Source organism: Rissa tridactyla, chromosome 3, assembly GCF_028500815.1.
Source record: "Rissa tridactyla isolate bRisTri1 chromosome 3, bRisTri1.patW.cur.20221130, whole genome shotgun sequence".
Lineage (NCBI taxonomy): Eukaryota > Metazoa > Chordata > Aves > Charadriiformes > Laridae > Rissa > Rissa tridactyla.
In genome coordinates, this window is record NC_071468.1 from 15,634,760 (window position 1) to 15,646,977 (window position 12,218).

The following is a 12,218-nucleotide window of genomic DNA, read 5'->3' on the forward strand; positions in this document are numbered from 1 at the left end:
CCCCTCCCGCGGCGGAACCACCTCCCAGCAGCGTGCCGAGCCCGTGCACCCCGCACACCCCGCCAATGGCAGGAGGGCCCGGGCGGGGCGCTGGCCAATGGGGGGGCGAGAAGGGCGGCGGGGAGGGCGCGCGCGGCGGCTGCAGGAGGACGTGAGGCCCGTGAGGTCCGTGAGGAGGCAGCGGGCGGGGGGCGGGGGGCAGCCGGGACGGGCGAGGCGTGAGGTGCGTGTGCGGCGGGCGGGGAGGCCGGGCCGGCGGGCGGGAGGCGCCCGGGGAGCCGCCGGCATCGTGGCGGGGGGGCCGGCAACCCCGCCACCGCCACCTCCTGTCAGTGGCGGGCCGGGTCTAAGCGCGCCGGGGGAGGTCCTGTCAGGAAGGGGGACCGGGTCGCGGGGGGGCGGTCAGTCTGAGGTGGCGGTGTGGCCCTCTGGGGACATTAATGCGTACCGAGGGATGCACAGGAGCCCGGCGCCTCGCAGGCCCCAGGCGAATGCCAAGCGGAGGGAGCAACTCCATTTTGTGGCGCTCCGTATCCGAGAAACCTTTGTGCGTGGACACCAGAGCGATTTTTCAAAGCACTGGCTTAAAATCGCGGCTGGTTCGTGCTGTTCGTGGGTGTGTTGGAAATCGCGTGCCCGTATCCGTGTTGGAAATAAAAATAGCGCGTTGTTTCCTACAGGTTGATTGCAGCGACGTGGTGTCTCACAGATGCTGCGAGGGGCTAATAGTAACAGCTAACTCCGTGCTTTTGTGGATGTCCCGGTACGCGCCCGTCTCTGTCAGCAACTTTCCTGTCTGAAAAAATAACAATACGTGCCACATGGCTGCATTAGTGCAGAAGTATATTTGGATGAGGTTTGGAGATTAAATAGTTCATTTCTTCTCAAAACAAACAGGATTCATAATTCTCCTCTAGTCGTGGCATAACTCAGGAGTGACCAACAAACAGCCCCAAGCTTTAATTTCAGCCGTGTCAATTGCTTGCTTTGGCCAACCTTTTCAGCTAACTAGTAACTTGAATTGGGCGCTTAAATCTACTCTGAAGGGCCTATATCAAAGTTAGTGGGAATTGTGGGTGCTGTGGATTTGTGAAGAAGGAAACTGGGTTAATGGTCTGCTATAAGTATATATAGGGATTTAACTACGCAGCCAGTTAGTGAATATTACTGCCAGCCTGCTAGTGCCAAACTTCCCCCTCTCTATAGAGGGGGACAGTTATATCCCTTATCTCCAGATACTCATACCAAAGGTTATTTGGCTGCTATTTATGAACACACAAAATATTGTTCAAATATTACATATATTCCTTCACTTTTTTTTTTTTTAATAAAAAGATATACTTTCCACCCAAGCCCCACTCAGTTTCTTAGGTGAACCATGAGGAGATCTCTGCTAGGCACTGAACAGGCAGCTACAAATGAATTTAGCAAAACTCAGCACCCCAACGTTATCCAGATTGGAAGCAAGCCTCAGTCAGTATTAGAAAAACTAGATTTGAACTTGAAAGGTTAAAAAAACAATTCCCTGGGGAAGACACATTATTGACTTAATTGCTCTACACACAGGCTGTGCGTAGACACAATGTATCTGAAATGGAAAGGCCAAACGTGACACTTACATGTTTGAGAATGGGATGGAGACTGGATGTGTTAGACAATGCAAAAACATGGCTCTCAATACAATATGAACCGTGAAAAGTTTCATCAAAAAAATGACTAGTTTTCTTAATTTCAACACTGACACCTTCAGAAATGCGTATGAATTAATTGTTCTATTTGTGGTTAATTCCATACTACTTTCTCTAAAGGAAAGAACATCTCTACCCTCATCTGGAAAGAGATATGTTTCAGATGTCTTTTCTAAGGACGTTCTTATCTACTCCTCTACTGAATTTGGATGTCAGTTCTAAGTTTCTGTGTAACATCACTTTGCTTGCGTCAGCTCGGCATTAATTGTGAAATATGTGTTACTCACTGTGCTGAGCATGGAGAACTCAGGTTTCTGCATGAGCACACTGTCATAGTTTGAGATGTAGGCAGAACAAGCCCAGGATAAAGCTCTCCCCATTTTTCAAAGACAGGCCTGGCTGGTTCCCAGGTGGTAAACCATTGGGTATTTCTGCCGCTGCTGTTCACTTTGCATCACACCTTCTGTTGCCAGGCTTTCTGTAGCCTTAAAAGACCCCTTGAACTTGAATGCAAGGCTAACTCTTTCTATACTTAGGCTGAAGAAGAGAGAAGTGTCTGTTTTCCCACTCAATTTGGAATGCAAAGAGGTAGAATTGAAAGCCAGATTGAAGCTGCTGGCTGCAGATACTTTATGTCCTTTTCTGTTACTTTTTAGTTCTTGTAGGGAATAGAGGGAGGACACCTAGGACGCAAAATTCAGAATCCAGAAGCTAACTTTCGTGGGGATGGTTGACTGTGTCCAAAATCCTAAATAATAAGTTGAACATGGTGTATGTAAAGCACTGGGAGGACTGTTCCACGGCAGAAGCCATGCAAGATCTCCTTGTAAACTGGAGAAAAATGGTAAAAGAGAAAAAATTCTGTCAATACTTGGGATTGATTTAGTGCTGTCAATTAAGAGATTGACGGCCCTGAACCCTGGAAAAAACAAGGGGCAGGGTGCTGTACTTCAAAAGTAGACCAAGGAGCCAGGCTTTTCTTCAGAAAGGCTATCAGTGGTTTATGTAACAGCCTCCTGCTTGGCAGTTCCCATGGGCTTTGGGAGGTCCAAATTCAGGTTCCCTCTCTGCTCATGAAGGACTTAGAGCACTCCACCCTCACACTGGGACTCTAATCGTTATGCACGCTCTTGTCTTCTCCTCTTACCAGCATTATTCACATTCTTATTATTTGTTATTGTGCTCTACATAATGGGAAAGCTCAGCAAGAGGAAATGAGAATGGAGCGCGCCTCCATCCCCTCCAAATCCCAGACAAGTTCACAATCTGGCCTTGTGCAAACTGTGCCTTCTTTAGAGGCAGGAGACATGGACGTGAATCCTGTGGGGATCGCCCAGGCCACCTCATTCTTGTTTTGTGCCCTCCTCCAAAGGATTGTTGCTAAAACAGCAGTGACACCTGCTTTGTCCGTGCTTTGAATCAATTGTCAGAATTTGTGTAGGAGCTGATCTGCTAAATGTGCTATGCAAACACTTGCCAGATAAAGCCCTTCCAAGCAGGTCAGAGAGAGGGAACCCAGGAAACTTCTATGTAAAAACCTAAATGTTGGCATCCATTGATGCCTTAGTGCTTCCAGTATGATGTGACAGCAGAATAAGGTTGTTGCAGGTTCAGAGTTTTTACTTCAGTGTCTAAATCTCGTGTTATTTTTCTGCTCTATGCTTGCGTTCTTATGCAGATCTAAATTTACAGAGCAAGCCAGAGCAGTCCTGTGAAAAAGCAAGTTCCCAGATTTTGAGGAGTCTCCTGATTACCTATAAGAACAAGAAGTGAACATTGTTAAGAAATCAGCCACAATGCATCTTTGGCACTAAAACTGTCTTTTGCTTCTCACATCTTGTTCAGTAGTGTCATATTGAGTCAAATTTCAGCATACTTGCTGCCTTATCCAGAAAAGTGAGCATTTCTAGTAAGAATCTTACACCTATGAGGATTATATAAATCAATCTTTCATTAGATTATAATAAAAGCATGATAAATTTGATTATAATAATATAAATTACAATACAGATATAAATACTATAATGATATCTCTATCATCATAATGTAAAATATATAAATATAATGGCAGTTATAATAAGTTTACATTATAACTAATAATGAGTCACACTTTCCCAGAGCCTTCTCTCTACTGATGTTAAAATGGTTTGTTGAGGATTATTTAGTTCTCCAAATATACTGATTTTGCAAGTCAGAGAGAGGCCAGTACCTTACCCAAGGTCAGTGGGAAAACTTGATGTAGCAGCTAGAAGTCCTGACGCTGTAGCAGATGCTTTAGCCATACCATCATACCTTTGCCTTGTATTGCCTGGTGATACTTATGGAATGAGAGGCTTAGTGATGCAATTTCATGAGGTGCATAAGCAGCTCTGCTGCGGGTCTGGGGTGGAAGCAGTAAGAAGGACCCGGGGAAGGGCGAGCCCAGGGCTCCAACTGTGAGTTCCAGCAGGGTCGCTGTCAGCCTTCGGGTGGGGTTGCTTTCCTCCTTCTGTTTGCTGTCTTCTGAGAGGCAGCTGTTTGCTCACCACCCAGCAGCTCGCCACTTACTGGGTGCCAGGGAACACCCAAGAAAAGCTCTGGCAGTTCCGATGCTGACTGCTTTGAAGAACCCGGTGAAAGACGGCTTTTTTAAAGCCTTGTACAAAGTGGGCCAAGTTCCCAGCGAGGAACACAGAGAGGAATGGGCCAGAGTGGCTAAGCTTCTACAAATAAAAAGAGTTAGAGGACCAGAGCCTGGAAGGATCCTTGGGCCCTGCAGTAAGAAAGGCTCCATTGCAATAGGAAATTAGTAGACAGACAACTAACCTGCAGAAAAAAAAATTAATGGAGTCTCAATTAAGCAGCTACTGGTCATGTCATTAGGTTGACAAGTATCCAGGCTATTCAGAGAACACTCAGAAATCCTCTTGCATAGGACAGGCTCAAGCTGTTTCTCCAACCACAATAAAATATACGTCACCATCCTTCTCCCATGTTCGCACAGCTAACCACAAAGCAAAAGCTGCTCTGGAAATGTTTCCCTCAGTCTTCCTCCTCCAACCAACCACTGAGGCTCAGATAAGCTACCTCTTCAAGGGTTTTGCCTTATGTTCACTCATGTTCTTTAGAGGTTAGTTTCTTCAGGGCAGGAGAAGTGTCTTATCTGACTACGTAGATTTATGGTGTTCCGTCAACTTATTAAAATAATATAGAGATGATGAACTGGAACAGCTCAAGGAGAAGTCACTGGACAGGTGGCTTGGTTTTAGTAGTTAACTTGTAGGTATTTCAAAACTTTGACAGGTTTCAGTGATGCTGTTTGTACCATATGTTATTTACAGGGTGTTATGGCCAAGAATGAGAGCAACAGCCTTGTAAAGAAATGAGATCTCTCTGACTCAGTCAGTGGTAGATGCACGTCCAGTATCATCATAGGATTCAAATGATGAGCTATTTTTGTAACACTTGGGACTGCTGGGATTCCTGAACTGTGTATTTTCATCCCAAAGCACTCAGGCATTCTTTGCACTTGTCCTTCCTTTCTCTCTCCCCTCACTGCAAAGGGAAGGAGACAAGGCTCAATTTCATTTAGTCAGTGAGCACTTTATTTTTAAGATGATTTAGTGCTGTCAAAAGGAGACAGTGTGGCAGTTCTCAAGACGAATGTTTTCTGTCCAAGAGGAAGACACAGAGCAGGGAGCAGGATGGGTATTTCACGATTTACACCCCCATTGTCCTTCCAGGGCACTCAGTGAGCAGCCTTCCTCTGCACAGCTGGAGAAGGCAGGGAATGCCAGTGGAGCTGTTGGAGGGCCCCGAGCCCCCTGGCTAGGAGGAGGTGGGGAGGGGCGGTTGTCAGGTTCTGGGCAGAGGAAAGGTCTGATGAAGGGCTGCCTCGTCCCCTAGTTGAAAAAAAGGAGGAGGAGGAAGACACAAAAAACCTTCTCTTTTCCTCCTAGGTTTTGCCTTGCTGAGAAAGCCACCTTCACAGGTGCCTCTCCGTGCCCCTGCTCACAGTGCTTGCCTGTTCTTTGTCATCCAGAGAGGGTCTGCTTTGAGGAGGAAAGGGTGAATGTTTTCAAACCACAGAGGTGATTTATTATCTCCATGGGTCCTGCAGGGAAGAGACTGACACAGGCCTGGGAGGCCAGCATTGTCAGCAAAGCTTAAGATTCAAGCATTTCTTGTCTCCTGCTATTTATCCAGAACAGACTGGAGCATCTCTTGACAGGGTAGTTGAGGCTCATGCTATACAGCTCCAGGGCATTGACTATACAGTACTGAACTCTTACTAGGATGTGGGCACCAATGCTAGGGTTATCTCTAATAATTATTTGCGGAAAAAGTATTAAGTCTGCTCTTCAGGCATTTTAGAGGATACCCACCTAGATTTCTCTTCTCAGGGATGCGAGGCAGATCACAGCCTCGTTATCTTTCACCAGGGTTTTGCCCTGGCACACACACGCTCAGCAGGCTAGATAATATGATTTTCTCTCCCACTGGGGGAAAAGAAATGTTGCAAATATGTTCTCACAAACTGGAAATTTACATATAGGTACATGGATTTTTTCCCCTCTTTAGATTATGAAAGAAAACAAAACTAGGTGTTATTCTCTAGATGAGGTGGGAACAAGCCGCAACAAGCCCAAGCTACAAACACGTTCATCACTGACAGAGGGAAAAAGCTGTGCCACACGCCATGCATACGCCGCCACACCACGCTTGGCTGTGGCTCACACCACCCACTGCTCCATCCAAACTTTGCCACATGGTGCCAAGTGGATACCGGGTGCTTTGGAAAGTTGGAGACAAGCCGATGGGGGTGGAGTACGTCAAGAGAAGGACAGTGCCAGGTGGAGAGGCTGCAGATAGAAGCACTAAATGGAAGAAAGTGATACCAGCAGATAGAAATGCTAAATGGAAGAAAGCGATACCAGACCTTGTCTTTGGATGGTGCGTGGGACAGTGTAGGGCAAGGACAGGCACCTTGCCCCTGCCACCTTAGCAATTAATGCAGTAAAACATTCACAATATCCCACTTGCCCGTTCAAACTCTGTTGCCCAACAGTGCTTTTTACGGGTATTGAGCAAAGCCATTTTGGATGAGATGAAGTTGAAAAGAGTGCAGCAGTCTGAGTAGCAGCTGTGTGCCTCAAGAATACGGTACTTCTGTTTCTCCCCAAATCTATGAGACTCAGTTAAACATTATTCAGTCTGTAATTCTTCTTTATCTCTGGGCTAGACAGATCAGTTGTTTCTGCTCATTGTAAACTGCACTTGCTTGCATAGTTTGGTGAGTGCTTTGCCCTCTCCTCTTGCCACCTGATTGATTACATGGACCTCAATCGATCCCGCACAGGCATAGTGGAAAGGCTCAGGTCTTTGTAGCTTCCAGCCAGGATTCACTTTACAGATGATAACTCGTGAAGCCATTCACCCCCTGGGTAAACATGACAAATTTTGAAGCTAGGCAAACAGAAGCCAGTCCTTTGCCTGAATTTAGCCACTCTGAAGAGCCTTTTACAAAGGACAGAAGGGGTATCTGGAACAGTTTGTGCAGAATTGTTCTAAATGGGAAGGCAGGCTGGAGCCAGAGAATATGAGAGAAACAGGGCTATTTCTGAACACTTTACTGGAACTAACACTAGTCATCATAGCTTGCTCTGCTGGCTCACGGTAAAGTGTGCTGCCAAACTCAACCATTGCCCCCAGCTTTTGGCACAGCATTACCATATGTCACGTAGCTGGAGAGCAGTGAGCCACCTTGCCCCAGCCTGGAATCGTCCCCAAGACGGCGTGTTTTCTTTCACTGCCCTGAGAGCCAGTCCTTGTTCTGGCTTCCTGGCATCTTGCCTTGCTGTTCCAGGACACAGCAAGGTGTGGGAGGGAGACAGGGAAAGCTGCGACAAACGGACAAACTCATAAGCTCCATCCACTTGCCTGAAGGTGATTCACAGATAGTCCTGACAATTTACTTCCAGCAGTCAGTCTAGAAAGCAAGCAGAATCATTGCTACCTTTGGATGCTGACTGACCCTTTTTATGCTTTGCTGTGGCTACCAATCCAATTCCTGAGGTCAGTTGGGAAGGACTACATAATCTGACCTCTAGTATCTACATCTGTGTCTGCATACCTGGAGAGAGAGATCGACTGGTGGCAGAACACCCTGACTGACACGTATCTGAGTGCAGCTAAGGGGGAGACGGCAGCAGTTAATACAAGCCTCTGGAAGGAATGACTGATCAAGAGATCATCCAAACATCCAGGTTAAGCCCTTCATTTGACCCTAAGCAAATTATTCAACTCCTGTCTGTAAAATAGGGCTAATGGCTTTCTTCTGCTCTGTCATGCTTTTGAAGCTTAACTCCTACAGAAGTGCACGGAAAGCCTCAGTGGAAGCACAGCAGAGTAATTTCAACATGCTCTGGTAGGCTGTGCACAAGGAAAGAGCTTGCCTTCAGGCACAGCGGTGCCAAGAACCAGCAGTGCAGGTTCACTCTCCCATCAACTCCCAGACGCTTCTTAGAAGATTTCTAGCCTGGAGGAGACCAAGGTGGGACCATAAAGATGTCCCTTTCCTACAGCAATCCCACTAGATACAGTATCTAATGATGAAGCCTGGACAGTGACTACCTCCTGCGCCATCCACTTCACAGACTTCAACAACTGTTGCTTTAGTTTAACTGCTGGCCTGCTTTCGAAGCATAGGGAACAAGGTTCCTTTTCAGAACAGATGTCCTCGATGCTCTCTGCAGCAGCACTCCTATTTCATGACAGCACTAAAAAGCACACGCAGGTACAATAGTAGCAAAGAAGGTGACCTAACCTTTTACATGCTAAGTGCCTTTAGTATGGCTTTATGTCTCCTGCTAGCCCTCATTTTCCCATCCTCTTTAAGTCTTTAAAGCTATAGCTGCACTGCCATAACAAGCCTGGTTAGAGAAGCCAGCACCCCACTCCTCTTTCATAAGCCTAACCCATGCCTCAGGTACATTTTGGTTTTTCTGGCCTTGTATTCTTCCTTAGGCTGACCAGCCACAGCTCAGAGCCTCTAGAGCCAAACTCATTTGCTGGATTTCTGTTTCCCGTTAGTTTTCTGCACAACACAGAGTTTGAATTGGCAGCACAATGAGTTGTCTGAAATCATCCAGGGTGTTTGCCATTTGAGTTCCTGTCTTGCCCACTGAAATCACATAGGGACAGAAGTCAGATTATTTTTTTTCCGTATTAAAGAAGAAAGTTAAACAGTTTTCATGCCTCTTGAAACCTGCACATAACACTCCGCAAGCACAATATTTGGAGAACAAAAATAGCTCAAATTTGAACTTCCAGGAGTATCACAAAAGCCATATTTGGTAGGGGCTTACAGAATGGGCATGTCTTTTCTGGCATGATGAAAGGGCAAGAATTATTCCTGTTGGAATAATTCTGTTAACACTACTGGCATTTTATTGCTACTATCTGTCAGTACATCAAAGCTGTAGATATGTAACTTTAAAAATAATCCTACCTTCAGCTCCAGAGATCTTGGTTGCCATACACCAGTTTTGAAGGAAGACTCGGGTTCTTTCATAAATAGATAAAGCTCTACCAAGTAATTGTAGTTGCTTATATTTAGCTTTGTAAAGAATGAAGATGGCATAAGTTAAAAGGTTGGATCATTTTTCCACACTTGCTCTCACACTTCTTACATCGTTCCTAGGCTGCTTAAATGCAAGTTAGCTGTGGAGTTACTCACATTTTATATCGGGGTGAGCAAGGTCTCCCTCAAATCATAGAAACCAATGATACAGAAGAAAATAGGCCTAATGCTTTTCCTGCTCTGCCCCCTTCTGATTCTTCAGGCCCTGCAGGGAATTTCAGGAATGCCAGGCTTCACACTATTTATTTCTGCACAGACCTAATCCTGAGTTGGCCTTGGGGGCTGTCACTTACTTCAGGCTGCATTTGATAGGACTCAAACAGTTCCCAGTTTTGGAAAACTTCCATTCCAACTACTTGGCCCTGTACCTGTCTCAGGTTTCTATATCAAGGAGTTTAGCTAGTTCCACTTCAAAATCTGTACTTATTTATATCTTTTTAATACTGAACCATAAATAGTGCTGAGCACTGACGCTTCCCAAATTGTGCTCTTGGGCACCTGTCAAACAAATGTGTCACACAGAAGAGAAGATAACAGTTCATATTCATGTAATTCCTTGAGTGCTCAGGGCAAATGTCTTGAATTTAGAGTGGGAAAAGATGGGTGATAGCAAAACTGCAGCAAAGGGAAGATGTAAAAGAAATGATACTGACTTGTGTGATCATGTTTGATGCCCTGATCTGATGTGGGCAGATCTTTCTTATGTAACTAAGCTTAAATACAGCATTTACTCTCTTACTCTTTTTCTGTTTCCCATTTGTCTATTGGGAACAGCTCATATCACTTTACCTTACTGGGGGCAGGGAAAGCAAAAATAAGTTCAATGAGGGATGAACAGTGTGTTAGGGGGCGTTAGAATAGTGTGATAGGAGAAGCTCTGGGAAAGATACCACATTTATCCAGGCTGTTTTCTTATAAAACAACTGAGTTCAAGAAAACTAGATAGTCCCTGGTCCTCCTGAGGACACAGACATGATCTGGCCAGACCTTAGGCTTCCCAGTGCCAAGAGCTGGAATGACAGCAGCATGCTTTTCTTTTCCCCTCCAGATTAGCAAGACCTGCTGGCACAGAACACGAGACTGCAAATGAGAGGAGGAATGACAAAGCAGTAAGTTTAATTATTCCTTTGCTTCTTGAGGATGCTTAGAAGAAAATCTAATTTAACCATGTCTAGAGCAGCCCCTGACTTATGCTTGGGGTTTGTAGGACTGAAACGAGGGCTGAATGCTTTAAAAAAATAATATTAAAAATAGGGGGCGACTCAAAATGGAGTGTGCAATCTAACAGCAGTACCTCATCCAGAGCTGCAGCCCTGAACGTGGCATCACCTTGAACCCAGCTGGTTTTAAATGGATTTTGGTACAGTGTGAGCTCACTCTCACTCAAAGCCTCTCCCTTGCTCTGCCAAAACTGCAGCTGTGCTGGGGTCTGAGGTGCCTGCTTTCTCCCTGCCATGAGGGAGACTCCAGGGCCTTCCACCTCACTGAAAAACAAGGGGCACACAACAGAGTACTTTAAAATGGCTGGTACTTCTCCATATAGACTTACTGCCCTCCCGTGGCTGCTAAGGAGCATCTCTAATGCAGAAACAGGGAGAACCAGGGACTGAGGGAAACAATAAAGAAAAGTAACTATATATTCAATTTAAACCAAAATGCAATTTGAGTTACAAGGAAGAGGAAGGCAAGCACGCTGTGTGATTAACTGGCAGTACCTAGGAAGACAAGAACAAAGCAGAGAAATTTACTGGTTTGGGAGTAGCAGGGAGACCTCCAAATACCTTATTTTGCAAGGACAGCAGGCCTCGTGCTATTCTTCACTGGAGTCCTGCCAGCAAGTGCCATTTTCTCAGAGAGGTAGTCCATCTTACTTCATCCGATTGCCCCATGGAGGAAACTTCACTAGCAACTGGTGCAAAGAAGGTATGGGAGAGCAGACCACTGCTCCTTTTCCTGACTCTGGCAGACCTGTGCTGTGACCTTGCTGTATCTACTATACCATGTTGGCCCAGCTTCAGCAGTGTTTATAAAGCTCTTACTGAGACACCTTGATATTGCAAATGTGTCCTTTTCTCTCTGTGAGCCAGGAGACGACATTTCTAGCACAGACTGACTCCCTTCTGAGGGTCTTCCCTTAAGAACCTGAAGTTAGGTTTTATGAACGAGATCTTGAGTATCCGATGAGAGCTGCTGTGGAAGCACTGCATGGTTTTGCAAGGAGTGTCCTGTTTCTTGTATGTTTTTTATGACTGTGCTGCTTCTTGTGCACTCTCTGCGGGCAGAATGCATCTCCAGACTTTGACGCACAGTTGACACTTCAAACAAAACAACCCTGAAGCAATTGAAACCAAAAGCAACAATGAAGTGCCAAGAGGAGAAACAGCAATAAGCACAAGCAGCAACTGTGTGGCCAGAAGGTGACAATGACGAAGCAGTTGAATTGCACATGCTTCTAACGAAGGCACTAAATACTGCAAGGAAGCTGCATATCTCCCCCCAGTGAAAAGCTTGGATTTGCCGTTGACTTAGCTTCAGTCTTACGTGTTAGAGACACATTTGAGACTAGATGCAATGAGATACTCATTTTAGAGTAGAGAGGAGGAGTGGGTGTGACAGAGATCATATCAGAAAATGCCAGCCCATGGTACCTCCTATAGGACTTCAGGCTGTTGAGTGACACCTGCATCAAGCCAGGTGTCGCCCCATCCTACCTGACAGCTGTGCTTATTCGGGGATGCTCATCAGTGGAAGTATTAGGATTTCTTTAGGGTGAAAGAGGCTGCAGTTCAGCAGAGCGTGCAGCAAGTTGAAAACAGTGGATGAACATAGTAGACAGACAAATGCTTTGCTCATTCAAGTTGCCAGGTCACTGAGTCAATATCTCATGCAGTAGCCAACTAGGAAGTAGA

At 45.7% G+C, this 12,218-nt stretch overlaps 1 protein-coding gene and 1 long non-coding RNA gene across 3 annotated transcripts in view; one reads left to right on the top strand and one right to left on the bottom strand.

Moving 5' to 3' along the window:
• Positions 1-9,350, bottom strand: part of COQ8A (coenzyme Q8A) — a 55,997-nt gene extending 46,647 nt beyond the window's left edge. The window contains exon 1 of one of the 2 annotated variants that reach the window (XM_054194353.1): positions 9,178-9,350. In XM_054194353.1, the coding sequence (XP_054050328.1) occupies positions 9,178-9,309 (132 nt within the window). In that variant the 5' untranslated portion in view covers positions 9,310-9,350. Of the gene's footprint in view, positions 1-448; positions 533-9,177 lie in introns of those variants that run through there. The other variant, XM_054194354.1, reaches the window with a different exon arrangement.
• Positions 53-12,210, top strand: LOC128906682 (uncharacterized). Its single transcript, XR_008465287.1, has 3 exons — positions 53-165; positions 681-763; positions 10,358-12,210. It is a non-coding gene; the product is annotated as an uncharacterized LOC128906682 (long non-coding RNA).
• The last annotated feature ends 8 nt before the right edge of the window (positions 12,211-12,218 follow it).